The 19,793-nt window shown below is 35.4% G+C and overlaps 1 protein-coding gene and 1 pseudogene across 1 annotated transcript in view; both read left to right on the top strand.

The window, feature by feature from the left end:
* Nucleotides 1-3,064: 3,064 nt before the first annotated feature.
* Nucleotides 3,065-5,950, top strand: LOC107906037 (subtilisin-like protease SBT1.5; annotated as a pseudogene).
* Nucleotides 5,951-18,912: 12,962 nt separating this feature from the next.
* Nucleotides 18,913-19,793, top strand: part of LOC107958347 (protein LURP-one-related 11) — a 2,213-nt gene continuing 1,332 nt past the window's right edge. The window contains exon 1 of the mRNA XM_041092648.1: nucleotides 18,913-18,940. Coding sequence (XP_040948582.1) covers nucleotides 18,913-18,940 — 28 coding nt within the window. The remainder of the gene's footprint in view (nucleotides 18,941-19,793) is intronic.

The following is a 19,793-nucleotide window of genomic DNA, read 5'->3' as shown; positions in this document are numbered from 1 at the left end:
GGTGATATTTAAAGGTGCGAAACTTGATCTTTATAAACAAGGAATGAGGTTCAGAAATTGTCTACAACAGCTATGGAGGTATTTCAAAATAGAAGTAGTAGAAAAAAGAAGGTAGTTTGGTTATAAAAGGATGCTCTAGTCATAGCAACTCCAGTATAGATTGGTCAGGAATGAGTAGTAGTGATATTTGTTTAGTTGGCAAGAGTAAGATGGTACTACGGTAGGGATATATAGTAATTGCTCTTAGAGATTTTATGGATCATGTAATAGTTTGTCCGTCTTTTACTAGTATAAATCCAATTCATAGTCCCACCTTGTTTTTTGAGAGCTATTAATTAAGAATAAAAAACTTAACGTTGATTGCTGTGTTTGTTATGATTTTCACAATTGATGAGGAGGGTTTTATTGAGCAAGTGTCAAGGTACAGTGGAAGTTAGAGCCGATTAGCTTGGATGTTTGCCAACTTAGTCAACAATTAAGGGTTGTGATATAATAAAGACAACATCCATTATCGGAGTCTATGTACGGTTTAACCTCTTTCACAATCGATAAAAAATGTTTTTTTTTAATCTACCTATACAATAGAGTGCTATTTATTACTATCTATTGCATGCTTCTATCTTTTTTATAAAAAAAAATCAAAATTATAACTGATTGTGGAATTTAAATGTTAGATCAAGGAATTCCATCTCCCTGATGCCATTGAAATATGGAACATTTGACCTTTTTAGTTGTTAATTAAGTTGGAAAATGGTGAATTATACAATAATTGAAGGAAAGATTACTATATAGACAGCTTTTGTCTCTTCAATGTTCAGACAATCTAAAAATAACACTTTGTCATTTCAAAAGGTGTAGCTCTAGGGATAAGGCCATGACCATGCAAATAATATAAATTGAAAAGCAAGATTTGTCTTAATCATAAGCTTATGAAATGCTTTTAGGTTGCTTTAATTTAGATTCATATCAAAACCCCTTTTTGACTTGAGGCCCATAACCCACATTCGTCTCCCTTTTTTACACTAATATGTTGAAGTTAATAATAATAATTGCATTTGCATGTGATGTTTACCAAACCCCACTTCTCTCAACCTTGTTTCAAATTGTTTTTAGCATTCCATTGGGGCCTCAATGCCTCTCATTTATCCCTTGTTTATGGCAATTAAGATGCACGTAGCCGACATGCTTTATCCAAAATCAATAACACTACTCAGCTCATGGACTGGGTAAACACCCACATCCTCAGTAATTAAACCTTTATTAAAAGACTAAACTTAAGGTGTTATATAGAGTAAGTGAACACGTGGAATGCCACTTTATTAATTTTTGCATTTCATTATGACTGTAGATGGGAAAGAGAGAGGGCATATAAAATAGAAAAAGTGGGGTTGGAATTGAAATCAGAAATATTGAAATAATGGAAACTTTGTCTTGTGCACTGAAGAGAGTCAGATGAGTCCCCACCCAATGCCTTGGCTGTGCTGTGCTGTGCTGTGCTTCACAGAATGTGCATTTCACCACTCCCTCAACTATCCATAGATTTCAATTCATAACGCAACAAAAAAGTTTTGGTTTCATTATATTTGTATTTTTCATTATGATATCACACTGTCACTGACCTTTGATTAAAGGCATAAAAGCAATGATTCCGGATCCACTCACTTGCCTTTCTTTTTTATTTTCAAAATATTTACATTCATCTACATTTTGATTCATTTCATCAATATCTTAAAAGTGCAGATTTGTTAAAGTATATTTAAATTACATTTGCTGTATCAGGCTGTAGCATGAACAAGGCGTAACCTATAATCTCCCCACGTATGTCTATCAGCTTTTAAAGAGGAAAACCAAAACAAAAACTTTAAGCTACTATATGAAAGCAATTTAATTAATAGTTATCGGAAAGTGTGAGGTTTATTAGTAAAATAAAAGAAATTCGTTCATTCATTCGGATTATACAATTTGGGAGAAGCAAATAATAAGTTTTTGTGGTTAGCTCTATCTACACAACAAATGTTTCAGTCTCAAAATTAAATGAATATTATAATACGTTGATAATTAATTTTGTCACAACTCAAGCACGATATATTTGGAGTGATTGCAAGCATTTAATACGATAAGAAAATCAACCTCAAATGGTTCAAGATGGTGGAAAAAAACAACAAAAGAACCGAGCATCTACTAAACTGGAAAGGACAACGACAAAACCATCTTAAAATCATTTGTAAAAGTAAGACTACATGCATAAGCAAGATTAAGAAACGTGCTACATGAGCAGACAAAAGCTTCTAAAAACAAATATTTATTAAACAATGAAAAATTTTAAAAATATAAAATTTAAGAAAACATGAGTTAAAATTGAGTTATGAAATCATTTATTATTCTAAAATATTCTTAAAACAGAAACATATCATGAGATGGACGGAGAGCTTTCCAAGAGAAATTATTGGTAATCAATAGAATTTTCATGATGACAGACATCATCATTTATCTATTACAACTTGTGAAGACAGTAAATATATCTACAAAATAGAATTGTAAAACGAAAAGAGAAAAATCACATGAAATGAATGAAAAAAAGAAATAAAGAAAGAATTGGTGGAAGAAAAAGACGAGTAATAGGTAACGGGGACTAACACCGCGGTTGGGAAAAACAAAAGTGAAGAAAAAAGGAAAAAGGGTTTTAGAAATGGTATTAATTAACATTATATATTAGTTTACCTACCAAGTGTCACGGACCAAACTTGTGTTTTCGTTACTAAATAAAAATTATGAAGAAAATTTGTATATTTTATATTGAAAGTTAATTAATAGCAAGCAAGCAAGGTGGGTGAAATATAAGGGGACTGTGAAGTCACGTTAACATAGTATATGATGACATGTAAAATGCGGGTCATTCTTAATACAATGCAACATTATTAATTACATTTTTATTTGGATCTGATTTTAATTTCTTTTCAGAAAATACAACCATTTAGACTTATTTAATAAGATTTTGAATAAAATATAGTGATAGAAAATAATGAAATTAATTTATTTTTCTTGGCAAGAAATCAATAAAATTTTGTCGGATTTATCTCAAAACGTCTATGGCATTATGAAGATTTGTCATTGTTTTTGTAGTAAGGACATTGGAATGTCGAAGTTTACCGACAAAACAACCATAGCACCACAGCACAGCAAAGCCAAACCCCACCGCCATTACTGTTTCTCCTTCTACTCACTGCTTGCCCTACTGGACTCTGCATAGTAACGGCCACACAGTTCAAATCTCTCTCCTTTTTATGTAAGTTTTTGGTCCTTCCTCACTCTCCCCACTTCTCCATTAACGGACGGTCTCAAAGCTCCAACCTTTCACCCACCAAATGGGGTTCTTTCTTTTCTTTTTCCTTTCGCTTCTCTCTTTAGCTTCTTCAGCTTCCAGAGTGGATCAGAAAACTTTCATCGTTAGAGTCCAAAACGAAGCCAAGCCTTCCGTTTTCACCACTCACAAGCACTGGTATGAATCTTCACTTTCCTCTGTTCTCTCCCATCAACTCCTATCCAACTTCTTCACGTCTACGACAGCGTTTTCCACGGTTTCTCGGCTAAGCTTTCGCCGACTGAAGCCCTCAAGCTTCAAACGCTTCCCCATTTCATCGCCGTCATACCCGAACAAGTCCGGCACTTGCAAACCACGCGTTCTCCTCTCTTCTTAGGTCTCAAAACCACCGACAGTGCTGGCCTTTTGAAAGAATCCGACTTTGGGTCGGATCTTGTTATCGGAGTCATCGACACGGGTATTTGGCCCGAGCGTCAAAGCTTCAACGACCGTAACTTGGGTCCTATTAATTCTAAATGGAAAGGCCAATGTGTTACGACAAATGATTTCGGCTCCAATTCTTGTAATAAAAAGCTTATTGGAGCAAGGTATTTTTGCAGTGGTTACGAAGCAAGTAACGGCAAAATGAATGAGACCTCGGAGTTTCGTTCCCCACGAGACTCGGACGGCCACGGGACCCACACTGCTTCCATTGCCGCTGGAAGGTATGTGTTTCCAGCTTCTACATTAGGTTATGCTAAAGGAGTGGCTGCAGGGATGGCACCTAAGGCAAGGCTTGCAGCTTACAAAGTATGCTGGAATGCTGGTTGTTATGACTCTGATATTCTCGCCGCCTTTGATTCCGCCGTGGCTGATGGCGTTGATGTGATTTCGTTGAGTGTTGGTGGTGCTGTGGTGCCTTATTATCTTGACGCCATTGCGATTGGTGCTTACGGTGCTGCTGAGAAAGGGATTTTTGTGTCGGCCTCTGCTGGCAATGGAGGTCCTGGTGGACTGACTGTTACCAATGTGGCTCCATGGGTGGCTACCGTTGGTGCTGGGACGATTGATCGGGATTTTCCTGCTGATGTTAAGCTTGGAAATGGGAAAGTTGTGACTGGAGCCGGGGTGTACAATGGGCGGGGCTTGTCTCCGGGTCGGATGTACCCGTTGGTTTATGCCGGATCCGGTGGTGGTGATGGGTATTCTTCTTCTTTGTGTTTGGAAGGTTCTTTGGATCCCGACTTCGTGAAAGGCAAAATCGTTTTGTGTGATAGAGGGATTAATTCCAGGGCTGCCAAAGGGGAAGTTGTCAAGAAAGCTGGAGGGGTTGGAATGATTTTGGCTAATGGGGTTTTCGACGGTGAAGGCCTAGTTGTCGATTGCCATGTGTTGCCAGCTACTGCTGTTGGTGCATCAAATGCAGATGAGATTAGACAATACATTGATTCCGCATCGAAGTCCAAATCATCAGCCACTGCCACTATTCTCTTTAAAGGGACTCGGTTAGGTGTGAGGCCAGCTCCTGTTGTGGCCTCATTTCAGCTCGAGGGCCTAATCCCGAGACCCCAGAAATTTTAAAGCCTGATGTGATTGCTCCTGGATTGAACATCCTTGCTGCCTGGCCTGATAAAGTTGGTCCTGCTGGGATTCCATCAGATAACCGAAGGACAGAGTTTAATATTCTTTCAGGCACTTCAATGGCTTGCCCTCATGTTTCAGGATTGGCTGCTTTGTTGAAGGCAGCTCATCCTGATTGGAGCCCTGCAGCCATTAAGTCTGCCCTCATGACCACTGCTTACACAGTTGATAACCGTGGGGAAACTATGGTTGATGAATCCAACGGGAATACTTCAACAGTTTTGGATTTTGGATCAGGTCATGTTCACCCCACAAAGGCTATGAATCCTGGTCTGGTTTACGATATAACTCGGATGGATTACGTGGACTTCTTGTGCAATTCAAACTATACGATTAACAACATTCAAGTGATCACCAGGAGGAATGCAGATTGCAGTGGGGCAAAAAGAGCTGGCCATGTTGGGAATCTTAATTACCCATCATTTTCTGCTGTTTTCCAACAATATGGCAAGCACACGATGTCGACACATTTCATTAGGCAAGTGACTAATGTTGGGGACCCAAATTCAGTGTACAAAGTTACAGTCAGGCCGCCTAGTGGCACACTGGTGACGGTAGAACCAAAGCAACTTGTTTTTAGGAGGGGAGGCCAGAAATTGAATTTCCTTGTAAGAGTGGAGGCCACGGCAGTGAAGCTCGCTCCTGGAAGCACTAACATGAAAAGCGGTTCAATTGTGTGGTCTGATGGGAAGCACAATGTCACTAGTCCCATAGTCGTGACAATGCAGCAACCTCTATAGTAATGAGATTGTGCTGCCGTTTTCCTTCTATAGAACTCTCTCTATATAAATATGTAATGAGACTGCTGTCGTTTTCCTTATCACAAAACGGGTGGTGCTTGCATGTAATGCAAAGGAGAAGTTATAATCTGCACAGTCTACTGGACGGTGCAGGTCTAATATATATATATATCTTTATTGTCGATCCAGAAGAAAGAATGTTTTGTAGAAATCGTGTCTTGAGAAGATGCCGAGGATAGTGTATGAAAGAAGTTTCCTTCTTTTTTCATATTTGGGACTCAATTCAGTTTTTTAGTTTGATGTAAATTTGTGTATTGCTTACGTTGGTGAATGCACGTGGGAAGTGGGGGAAGGTGCGTCTAGGTAGGTAATTGTCATGTACTGTTGCCGGTCAAAAGTAATCTAATGCATGTAAATTTTAACCGCTCTACAGAAAGGCCATCATAACAATGACAATGGTTAAGACAAAAATCATGTGGGTGGTTTTGAGCATATAGGTCTGTCTGCAGGTATTGGTGGGGCTGTAATTTGAAACCAAAGAAGATGATGAGCAAAAACGAAACATCCTTCTCAAACTGACACCGCCTTTAGCTGCTCATCATATTTCAATCATTATCAATTGAAATTAGAAAGCATTGCAGTTGAACTATTTGGGAAATTTTCTGTTTTAAATGTTATGCATTAGTGGCACGCATGGAGCAAACCAAAAATGTGGAAACAAGCAAGTGTATTTGCCAAATATAGGAAGATCAAAACCAATTACTTGGGGAAGAGTGTTTCTTCTTCTTCTTTAAACAAAGTAATAAGGTGTGTTGTTGAATTTGTCAAAATCCATGGTGTTAAATTGGCTGCACGATCTATTAGGCTGCCTTTCTAAAAGCTCACATAGTTCAGAGGATGTTCTCAACGCAATCGGGCTTTTAGAAACATCATAATTTTATATACGATTAAAATGAAAAAATTATACGGATGCAACTCAAATACACTAATGAATGGTGAGACCTATCAAAATAGAAACCGATCACCTTAGATGGTGGAGGTATAACCATGACCGGATGCCTGAAACAGTCAACAAGTACAAAACAAGGTCCACACTCACATCCGTTAATTTAGAAATTTAAATTTTATAAAAATCATAATCTGTAATCGTGATGTCTGAGTTTTCACAATAACAATGGATGGGGAAGATTTTGAACCAGACTTAGCATTATAGTTATAAAGTAGGCTGCTTAATGTAAAACCAACAGAGCCTACATTGCTCCAATATCCCAATGATTGAATGCCTCTTGGAACGTAAATAATTGAATCCACCATATCACTTTACATCTAAATTGGGCCAAATCCAAGCGGTTGGCTATTTTTCTAATCTTCATATCTATTCTTTTTCAAATGATACCTAGATTACTTTTTTTTCTTTAAGTCGGTATTTTCGTGAATTAAATCTATTCCTTTTAAAAAAGATTAACCAATAAACTGATATTTAAATTATACATTTTTTTCTTATTTTGGTACCTAAATATTTTTTTATCATAATTGGTACCTAAATTATTTTTTCTAAATTGATACTTTTATTAATTCAATCGATTGTTGCTTATAAGACTTTTTTTTAAAAAAATAATCAAATAAAAATTGACATGTAGCAAACAAGACAAAAAATATTATTTTCTCTTAGATTTTTTTTTTTGTTTCTTCAAAACTAGACTGATGGTCAAACCAGTCAGGCCACCAATTCCCGACTTGATCTGTTCACTCAATTTAATCAAATAAATTATATAAAAATTCATAAAAATAAAAATAAATATTTAAAAAAATAGAAAAATCGGTTCAACTGATTTTTTAAGTTTGGTTCAATCAGTCTACACTGGTTCGCAAGTCAATCAGTGAGGCAAGAATTTTTCTCAACGAATATAACATTTTGATGAAAAATGAATAATGGAAGAATAATTAAAGTACCAACTTGGGAAAAAAATATAATCTAAGTACTAATTTGTGAGTTAAGACATTTTTAAAATAGATTTAACGGTCTGACTAACAATTGAACTAACAGATGTATCAACTTGAAAAAATTAGTTAAGTGCTACTTGTGACAAAAAAAAGTTTAGATACAACTATTGACGATAAATACCATAATTTTAACCCAAAAAAGAAGAGAAAAGTCTAATTTATGATTTAAAAAATGTATCCAATAAATATAAATTCAAATTTATCAAATAAACATCAGTGAAAAGGCTTGGAATGGTGTAGTTTTCCGCTTCTCATCAATTGGACTTGGGGAAATCGCTTTGAAAACAGCAACGAAAGTTGCATCATACCATGCATTTTTGTCTGTTTAAGTAGATATTTTCCTCGTATATATCAACACTTTGGTGTTGCAAAGCCGCCTGACGGCCGATCCTTTTGCCCAATTACCGTAAAAGAGTTTGAAGAAAACAAGTTGAATGCAAATTCTAGAGCTTGGTTTAATCAGTCAAGCGGGTATATATTTAGCAACGCATGGCAACTTTTTTTTATTTAATATTAATATTTATTCATTTTATATATATATTTGAAGCTTTTAGAATTAGGATTAAATTGAGAATATTTATAAATTTTAAAAATTAATTCTTTAAAATTACGACTAAATTAATATAATATGTAAAAATTTAAAACTAAATTTATTACTACATCGATTTTCTTTAATAGTCACGTCAACTTACCATTTGTGATTTTAATAAAAGTGATCAAAATAATTAAATTATGTAATGTGTGTGTTTAAATTATAAAATTTTATTTTAAGTGTCTAAAATAAAAGTTTTTAATAGTTGAGTGATTATTTATATAGTTTATTTATAATTAAACTATGTTGTCGAAAAAGTTTGTAAAAATATATAATTTTAAATTTAAATGAATACTAGTTTTAAAAGTTGTGTTTGAAACTATTTAATCTTCTATAAGAAAAATGGGATACATTAAATAACACAAATACTCTATAATTAATAATTTATAGAAAAAATAGTTTTGAGCTCTGAATTTGTGTCGGTTAATTCGTTGATACTAAACTGAATCAAAAGCTTAAAAATATTTAGAGTGCACTCATTTAATAAAATTCATATTTATGGAAGCAACAATGGGAACGAAACTAAAACCCGTAGTTTGACATGTGAAGAAGATTCAGCAGTCTTATCCATCCAGATGTTTAGATAAGATCAAAGGGAATACTAATGTTTCCCCAGTATCTCTCATGTCGTCATGCCAAGAGACAGCTCCAAAAGCGATACCCACCCTGGTCTGGTCCTACCTAAAACACCAAAAAACAAATTGATGAAGTCATTTCTTTAGCTGTCGATTGGTCATCACTCGACTCTAATTGGCGAGTCCTAGCTTCAATTTCAATGCTCTCCTCCAACCTATTATTTTCATCACCGAAGCTTTGCTTTGCTGCAACTTGGGTTTTAATTCATTGTATCATTAATCAAGAATAAAATATGGGTCACGTGTTGGTTATGTACTTTTTCTTTAACCAATATTAACAATACTTCTTTTGTTAAAGTGAAGCATTAGGTAACAAGCTTTGCTCAAACTATTCCTTTCAGCTTTTAATTAAGGTTGTTAATTGGATTAAGTTACTTGGTAGATAAACGAAGAGGAAGACTTCATGGCTATTAAGCCTTTTGAAAGGTCACTCCTAATTATGACTAGTCTGTTAATTAATAATAAAGAATTGAAACAACTTGTGTTCAGTGGCTGAACCCTTTCTTTCGACATGAAGAAGGAAAATATTGTTTTGTTGAGAAAATAATATCAATTAGCAATAAGGATGAGAAAATAAGATGTTGATTACGGATAATATATAATCGGGTCGGACGATAACAAATATTGAATTACAACTGCGGTATGATGAAAAGATTTTGTTTTTTTGTAGAATTTAATTGGTTGATATAGAAATGAGGGTGCTTATTTGCAAAATAGAAACTATGGGCTAAAATACTACAGTTTCAATCACAAAATCAAAAGTGTGTAAAAGATAAAGATGAACACTGAGATTCCTTATGCAATTTAACCTCAATTTAGCAGGGCCTTACCTAGAACAATGATTCACTATCTTTCTCTTAGTATAATCAATTATTTAAGTTTTAACACGGTCTAAACTTAGCGACTTCACCATTGTATAAAGATTAGACCAATCTCCCACTAAGCTTCCCCCTCGAAAGCTTAGTTTGCAACTCAAGAGACTCTTGGTTGCTTACAAAAATAATACGCACATATGCATTCCTAACTTGAATAAATTTGTGCTCTTTCAAATTTTAGGTCTCTTGGTTACTCTCTATATTCACATCAACCTAAACAAAACTTAAGTTTATATACTACTTAAGTTTTACTTACATAAGAGTTATAATCTAATCAATTTTCTATAAAGTAAAGCTAAAATCAGCATAAGATAATATTTTCATAAGAGTCCTGATGTGATCCAATGTTTTCAACTATAAAAAGTGATTTTACTAGTTCAGCAAGTGACTTAACTTAATCCGCAAGAAATCAATTTTCAAGTCTTCAATTTCAACTCAATTGGTCTTCATGTTAGGGGTTCTAATTTGTCCAAATAATTCCACAACATGTAGTTCAATACTTTTTTTTTCTAAAATCTGTTAACTTTGAAAAATAGGCAAGCTTGGCAATGAAACATTGCCTGAAGTTGTGGCCACTGGTTCAGCCACAGAAACAGCCTCATAATTAACCTTGCCTTCAAATGTGTCGACAATCTTCCCCTTTGACAATTTTTGAACAATACATATACAGGGAAAATAAAACATCACAATCACATATTCCTCTAAGTAACTCTCCTTCGCAAAACAATCTTAATTATAAAAAGTATAAGTACAAACTGTTAATGTGATCCAAAACATGTAAGGTAGTGTATGAGATTATTGACTGATGAACATTGAACAGACAAAAGAAGAATCATCATACCAAATAACGAGAATGAAACCTAAGTTGTGGTTATGGATACCTACATCTTGACTTTCAAGATGAATAGTGGCAGAAAGTTGGCACCGAAAGGCACCGAAAGTAGAAAGTAAGATTGGTTGGCATGAGATAATTGCAATTTTGGTCCCTAATTGTATAGGGACATTGCAAGTTGATCCTTAAACCTCAACTATAAATAGGCCTAACCATTTCTTACTTTCTTCATCCCACACTTGCCATTCTCTACTTAAGGCAATTGTTCTCTCTCCCTATTTGTAAACTTTCACTTGTATTTTTGGAGTGAAATATATTTGGTAGTGCCCGAGGACGTAGGCAAATTTGTGAACCTCGTTAAAATTCTAGTGTTCTTATTTTTGTTCTGCATATTTTGCAAGTGTCATTGTAGTGATTTATTGTGCTATTAAATTACGATAGAGGATATTCTAGCTAGGAAAGATCTGGTATGTAAGCGATCCTCGTGATCCACCTCTCTTTCCTGGGAATTGAACTTAGTGTGATTTTTCAGTACAATAATTTTCTCTTTCACACGCTTCCGCGCAACAATTGGTACCAGAGCCAGGTTCGTACTTGGGGAATACGACGTTTACAGTACTTTATAATCACTATAGTATATATTCACGTATACGGCACTATTCACGTATATAGTACTATTCACGTATACGGCACTATTCACGTATACGGTACTGTTCACGTATACAGTAGTTGGGATTGAGGAGAAAAATGGCAGCAGCATCGTCATCAGCAAGGACTACTGTGACAAATGCAAAATTTGAAGTAGAGAAATTTGACGGTACCAATAATTTTGGTATGTGGCAGTGTGAGATCCTAGATGTCTTATGTCAGCAAGAGCTGGATATACCCTTGAAGAAAAACCTGACAAGATGGATGACAAGGAGTGGGCCAAGATCAATAGACAGGCGTGTGGTACAATCCGCCTATGTTTGGCCAAAGAGCAGAAGTACTCCGTCATGAGGGAGACATCAGCGAAGAAGCTGTGGGATACATTGGAAGAAAAGTTTCTAACGAAAAGTCTTGAAAATAGGCTTTATATGAAAAAGAAACTTTTTTGGTTCACGTATGCACCTGGTATGTCGATGAATGACCATGTGAACTCATTCAATAAAATTTTAGCAGACTTGCTAAATTTGGATGAGAAATTTGAAGATGAAGACAAGGCATTATTGTTGTTGAATTCCCTTCCTGATGAATATGATCATCTTACCACCACATTACTTCATGGGAAAGATTCAATCACATTTGATGCAGTCTGTAGTGGTTGTATAGATCTGAGACTCGAAAGAAAGATAAAAGAGATCACAGAGATACAACTGCAGAAGTCTTAACAGTAAGAGGTCGTTCACACAGCAGCAAACCTGGTAGAAGGGGTAAGTCCAAAGGGAGACCCGCCAAAGATGAATGTGCCTTTTGTCGTGAGAAAGGGCATTGGAAAAAGAATTGTCCTAAGTTACAAAAGGGCAAGTCTATTTCTAATGCATGTGTAGCGGAGCATGATGAGGAGTCAGACTTTAGCTTGGTTGGATGGCAATGGCATGTCAAACGGATGAGTGGATATTGGATTCGGGATGTACTTACCATATGTGTCCTAATAAGGACTGGTTTTCTAGTCTTGAAGACTAGAAGGTGAGTTGTTTTTATGGGAATGATAGTGCCTGTAAGAAATGGGTGTAGGTACAATCAAATTGAAGAACCATGACGGCTCAATCCAAGTTCTGACAGATGTTCGCTATGTACCCAGCTTGAAGAAAAATCTCATCTCATTAGGGGCCCTAGAATCTAAAGGGCTCACAATCACTTTGAGAGATGGATTCTAAAGGTAGTAGCTGGGGTATTGACGGTGATGAAAGGCACTAGAAGAAATAACTTGTACTATTTAAATGGAAGTACAGTTATTGGATCAACATCAACAGCTTCTGCGAAAGATGCAGATTCAGAGGCTACCAGGTTATGGCATAGGCGATTGGGACATGCTGGTGAAAAACTTTGCAGACTTTGGCGAAGCAAGGCTTGTTGAAAGGTGCAAATTCTTGCAAATTGGAATTCTGTGAACATTGTGTTCTGGGCAAGCAGACGAGGGTAAAATTTGGTTCAGCAATTCACAATACGAAAGGAATTCTGGACTATGTTCACAGTGATGTGTGGGGACCTACCAAAGTGGCTTCTTTGGGAGGTATGCACTATTTTGTCACTTTTCTTGATGATTATTCAAGAAAAGTATGGGTGTATCTAATGAAAAGAAAAAATGAAGTTTTGGATGCATTTCTGAAGTGGAAGAAGATGGTGGAGACTCAGACAGGTCGAAAGGTCAAACGACTTCGATCAGATAATGGTACTAAGTACAAAAATGATCCATTTCTACAAGTATGTCAAGATGAGGGCATTGTGCGACACTTCACTGTTCGAGATACACCACAGCAGAATGGGGTGACAGAACGCATAAATCGGACTATACTGGAGAAAGTTCGATGTATGTTGTCCAATGCTGGATTGGGCAAGGAATTTTGGGCTGGGGCAGTTACATATGCGTGCCATCTAATTAACCGATTGCCATCAGCTGCAATAAATGGAAAAACTCCTATGGAGATGTGGACTGGTAAACCTGCTACTGATTATGATTCTTTACATGTTTTTGGTTCCACTGCATATTATCATGTAAAAGAATCTAAGTTAGACCCAAGAGCAAAGAAAGCATTATTCATGGGTATAACTGGTGGTGTAAAAGGATACCGTCTCTGGTGTCCTGATACAAGGAAGATTGTTTTCAGTAGAGATGTAACTTTGATGAATCACCATGATGAAGAACGAGGATTCACAAAAGGATGACAAAACCAGTAGTACTTTGCAGCAGGTGGAGTTTGAAAAGGTTAATGATGATCCAGCTAATATTGAAAGAACAAATGATGAAGAAGTTTCAACCCAAGAACTTCTACAGCAACAAGATTCAATTGCATATAGGAGGCCAAGAAGAGAGATTCGTAAGCCTGCTCGCTTTGACGATATGGTGGCCTATGCACTTCCAATTGCAGATGATGATGTTCCTTCCACTTACACAGAAGCAATAAGTAACTCTGATGGTGTAAAGTGGAAGCAAGCTATGAATGAAGAAATGCAGTCTCTTCATAAAATAGGACTTGGGAGTTGGTGAGACTGCCCAAGGGAAAGAAGGCAATTGGATGCAAATGGGTATATGCAAAGAAGGAAGGATTTCCTGGTAAAAATGAAATTCGATACAAGGCTAGATTGGTAGCAAAGGGTTACGCTCAGAAAGAAGGAATAGACTACAATGAAGTGTTTTCTCCAGTTGTGAAGCATTCGTCTATTCGGATTTTGCTAGCCTTGGTTGCGCAATATGATCTTGAACTAGTTCAGCTTGATGTGAAGACCGCGTTTTTACACGGTGATTTGGAAGAGGAAATCTATATGACTCAGCCAGATGGATTCAAGGTTGCTGGAAAAGAAAATTGGGTTTGCAAACTGACAAAGTCGCTTTATGGATTGAAGCAATCTCCGAGGCAGTGGTACAAGCGATTTGATCAGTTCATGAAAGGGCAAAGGTACACAAGAAGTAAATTTGATCATTGCGTGTATTTTCAGAAGCTACAAGAAGGAACTTTTATATACTTGCTCTTATATGTTGATGATATGCTAATAGCATCTAAGAGCAAAGTTGAGATTGAAAGATTGAGGACTCAACTCAATCTCGAGTTTGAGATGAAAGATCTAGGAGAAGCTAAAAAGATTCTCGGCATGGAAATATGTAGAGATAGAGCTCATGGCAGAGTTAGCTTGTCTCAGAAGCAGTATTTGAAGAAAGTACTACAGCAGTTTGGCATGAACGAGCAGACCAAACCTGTAAGTACCCCGTTGGCTTCTCATTTCAAGCTTTCTGCACAACTATCTCCTTCGACGAATACGGAACGAGAATACATGTTGCAAGTTCCGTATTCTAATGCAGTGGGTAGCTTGATGTATGCAATGGTGTGTACAAGACCCGACATTTCACAGGCAGTTAGTATAGTGAGCAGGTATATGCATAATCCTGGAAAAGGACATTGGCAAGCTGTGAAATGGATTCTACGGTATATTCAGAAGACCGTGGATGTTGGATTACTGTTCAAGCAGGATAATACACTTGGTAAAGGTGTTATTGGGTACGTTGATTCTGACTATGCCGGTGATTTGGACAAGCGAAGATCAACCACCGGTTATGTGTTTACACTTGCTGGAGGACCAATAAGTTGGAAGTCTACACTACAGTCTACAGTTGCATTGTCAACCACAGAAGTCGAATACATGGCTGTAACAGAGGCTGTAAAGGAGGCTATTTGGTTACAAGGTATGGCTAAAACCTTGGGGTTGGTTCAGGAGCATATTAACGTGTATTGTGATAGTCAAAGTACTATTCATTTAGCAAAGAATCAAGTCTATCATGCACGTACAAAACATATCGACGTACGATTCCATTTTGTGCGGGAAATTATTGAAGAGGGGAAAATTTGTCTTCAGAAGATCAAGACTGCAGATAATCCCGCAGATATGATGACCAAGGTGGTAACAACAACCAAGTTCGAACATTGTTTGAACTTGATCAATATCCTGCAAGTTTAACAGTTGAAGAAGGCACTATCAAGTATTGTTGTCAAAGGTAGAAAGAATTGTGTGAAGATAAGATTATCCTAATCAAATCTTCAAGGTGGAGATTATTGGATACCTACAATCTTTGACTTTTCAAAGATGAATAGTGGCAGAAAGTTGGCACCGAAAGGTACCGAAAGTAGAAAGTAAGATTAGTTGGCATGGGATAATTGCAATTTTGGTCCCTAATTGTATAGGGACATTGCAAGTTGATCCTTAAACCTCAACTATAAATAGGCCTAACCATTTCTTACTTTCTTCATCCCACACTTGCCATTCTCTACTTAAGGCAATTGTTCTCTCTCCCTATTTGTAAACTTTCACTTGTATTTTTGGAGTGAAATATATTTGGTAGTGCCCGAGGACGTAGGCAAAATTTGCTGAACCTCGTTAAAATTCTAGTGTTCTTTATTTTTGTTCTGCATATTTTGCAAGTGTCATTGTAGTGATTTATTGTGCTATTAAATTACGATAGAGGGATATTCTGGCTAGGAAAGATCTGGTATGTAAGCGATCCTCGTGATCCACCTCTCTTTCCTGGGAATTGAACTTAGTGTGATTTTTCAGTACAATAATTTTACTCTTTCACACGCTTCCGCGCAACATAGACCGAAGCTTGAGATTCCTGTAGGGTTTCGATTTCTTCCCACCAAAGAAGAAATCATTTGTGATTACCTTCAACCATTCATCAAGGGCGATCCCATACCTTCTGGTGTGATGAAGGAGTTGGATATTTATGGCGCAAATCGCGAGCCTTGGAATATTTTCGACCAAGATTCGGCAGAGTCTCTCTGGGTTATCACGAAGTTGAAGAAAAAGAGCAAGTCAAGAATCGAAAGAACCGCGGGAGATGGATGTTGGCTCCAACAATATATCAAAGAAGTGAAGAACTCGGACGGCGGCGAAGTCATAGGTTATGATAAATACTTCAAGTACAGCCGCAAGAAAAACCAGAAATCAAATGGTCAATGGATCATGCATGAGTTCTCCTTGAAAGACCAAGAAGCTCTTGGTTTGAGTGATTTCGTTATCTGTGAGATTAAGAATAAGGATGCTGCTGTTGTGAGCCCGGATTACGAAGAATGTGAAGGAGAAATCAACAAGAACAAGAAACGTAAGTTGATGGAGGTGCCGTCGACTTCAACAAATGATTTTGCTTTCGTGCCCATGGGGAATCAGGCATTTGAGTATATGGCTCCAGAAGCAGGAGGCTTGTCACCGTTACCACCCTTCAATGCATGCTTAAACCAACAACCAAACCCTTGGACGTCGGCAGGTGTTGGTGGCAATCTTGGAGTGCCTTATTATAATTCTCACCATCTGGTACCTGCCTAAACCTTGCTCTATTTTCATTTTATGTTTTTACATGTTTATGATTTAGCTTATATATTCATAACCTTGTTCATGCATGCTTATATATATACATTATATATTTGATTCTCAAACCAAACAATTGGCATTGATTTGCATATTTAGGAAGAAGCTCGTGAGGATGTCAACGCCAATCTTTACCTTACATTGCAAGAACTGGACAACTTCTTGAACTCCGATTAGAGTTGATGTAAATGTCTTCAATGTAACTCCACACCACATATGAATTTTAGTGATGGCATTTTCCCGTGGTTTTTTTTCCCTTCTATATTCAGAAGGGTTTTCCACGTAAATTTGGTGTCTCCTCTTTGCATGCCTTTATTTACTTTAATATATTAATACACTGATTTAAATATATTTTAAAACTAAAACTGATTTAAATATTTTATAGAAAATAATATTTTATTTTTATCAAACATGATTTTTTTTCTAAACTTAAAAAACCCAATCTATCTGGTTTTAATTACCACAACTTACCATAAGTAGAAAATTTTAATTATCAATATTATATTAGTTTATTAGTTTATACTATCTTTGTGTATTATTAAATTGTTACTTTTTTAAAATATATACCTAAAAATATGACAGAATAATAATAATAATATATTAACTTAATCAAACAATTATCAAAATAACCCCATTTATCACAAACTTTAAAATTCCCATTAAAATTATTTTTAAATTTTTTCCTTTAAATTTACATTTTGAGTCATGATAAAGTGACTACTTCGTAATAAAATGATAACATAAGTGATTAAAATATAACATTTCAAACATAAGTAACTAAAATGTAATATGAGACAAACAAAATTGACTATTTTTGTAATTTATTTTATTTTATTTTATTTTACTTATTTTCCTTCTTATTCGTTAAAAACTCTAATAATTGTACTCAATAGCCACTAACGTTGTCGTTTGTGATGACCTTTCTTGCCGATTTCGAGACCAAAAAAAAGATATCATCCATCTAATTGACTTTTGCTGTTCCAAATCTTCTAAAACAATGACCAAATTTTCAAAATACTCTTTCTAGAACTGTTTTTTTTTTTAAATATCATTGGTACCACCTGACACAACACCACCACCTAAATATATATATTTAAAATTTAACGGGTGTAATTAGATTGATGTTAGGACTTAAATTATTGGTTGTACCGTGAGAAAGATAATGATTGCAAACTTAAATCGAAGCCGAACTGTGTAAACAATCTCGATGTTCATCTTTACAATTTTTACACTTTTGTTTTTGTGGTTAAAACTATGACCATAGTTCCAAGAACTATTTTAACCATAATTTCTGTTAACAAACCAATTATCCCTCATTTCTACAATATTTAATAATAATAATAACAATAACACATTTTGCATAAGAAAGTAAGCAAGTGAATTTTAATTTTGTTGGATGGGGATTAATGCCTTAAACATATGTCCTTAGGCCACATTTTTGTTTGGATAATGTAATATTTAGGGGTTGTTTGATAAATTGAAAATTTATGTATGTAATATTAAATTTTTATTGCTAAATTTTATAAGTGCTAAATTTATATAAATATTAATTTTTAAAGACTATTTATTATTTTGTAATCTTGTTAATATAATATTTTATATTATTTTGGATAGTTTTGGATAAAAGTTAATATGTTAATTTTAATATCTCACTTTAAAAAAATATAATTTATTTTAATTTTTTTATAAATAAAATCAACATAATATTTTCTGATAAATAGTTACCTATCTACTTACATTATTTAACACTTTTTTTGTTGAAATTTTATATTAAATAAAAATTAAAATGATTATCAACACATTTAAATTATTAAATGAAAATTTTTAAAAGTTTATCAAACACACCCTTAATCTCTGAATGTGATAATTTTCTTTCTAAATTAGTCCCTAAACTAATTTAGGTCCATATTACTCCCTAAATTTGATATTTTTTTTCCAAGTTTGGTCCATTTGATGACATGATACTTTGAATTATGTCACATTATCATATTGACTAAAACTAGGAAAAATTGTCAAGGACTAATGTGGTCTAAAAAAATCTAGAGACTAAATTAAAATAATTACCAAATTCAATGGCTAAATGTTACTTTACTCCTTCTGTTTTGTAGTGTTTTTGGATTTGCCTATGCCAAGCAAAATTTACGTATGTTAGACAATGAAACTTAATGTGTAGCCCTCAAACATACATAAACACCTACAAATATATCACAATGCATACAACGGGGCAAAGACACAATGACGCCGTCGCCTTGCCCCAAAAATGGTAATTTTGACATTTTACCTTTTTAAAATTTATAAAATTATATCTAAGTATAACGATTCATATCTGCCCCTAAAAATAATTTCCTAGCTTTTCTATGTGTATGCACATACAAAACCAATTACATCTGAAGTGGGAAGTAATTTCTAGTCCACACTTTCAACATATCCAACACCAAACAAATGGTTCCAAATAAAAGCACAACGTCACACAACCCATATATATCATCAGACCATACAAAGCATTTTGAATCCATGTGGATGGCTTCAAAGTTCCCTTCCTTTCTTTTAGAATTCCCAAAACTTTTCATTTGAACTTTTCTCCTCCTGGTAGACAAAACCTACAACCAATCAAAATGGAATATATATGTATGTATGTCAAGTTCATTTCAACATTGTAGCATTACCCCCCTTGCACTCAACTTAATTAGTATTAGTAGGACATGATCAAAATGGAGAAACACAAACCTATGGCCGACCAATTCGCATTTTCTTCCGATCACGGTCCTCGTACTGCGGATTCCGCTTGTTTCGTACGATCATTGGCATCAGCAATCGGACACTTACAATGTAAGTTGGCAGACAAGTTCATTAGCTTTAGGTGTCATCCTAGGCTTGGTTAATGGATCATTATAGCATTTCATAGCTTCACCATGTCCTAACACTGGTTTTTACCATTTCAGTGAGATGAAATGACTTACCTCAACATTACAGGCTGTTCAGAGGGCTTCCTAGATCTACATCAGTAGTAAATCATTAGTTCAATATATTTACACGCGTATATATAATTTGACATGATATTACCTGGCTTTGAGTGTCGATCTGATCACGATACGTTGCCATTATTTGTTCATTAT

Source organism: Gossypium hirsutum, chromosome D05 (assembly GCF_007990345.1).
Source record: "Gossypium hirsutum isolate 1008001.06 chromosome D05, Gossypium_hirsutum_v2.1, whole genome shotgun sequence".
Taxonomy (NCBI): domain Eukaryota; kingdom Viridiplantae; phylum Streptophyta; class Magnoliopsida; order Malvales; family Malvaceae; genus Gossypium; species Gossypium hirsutum.
The sequence above is the reverse complement of the archived record's forward strand: the minus strand, read 5'-3'. Positions and strand labels throughout refer to the sequence as shown.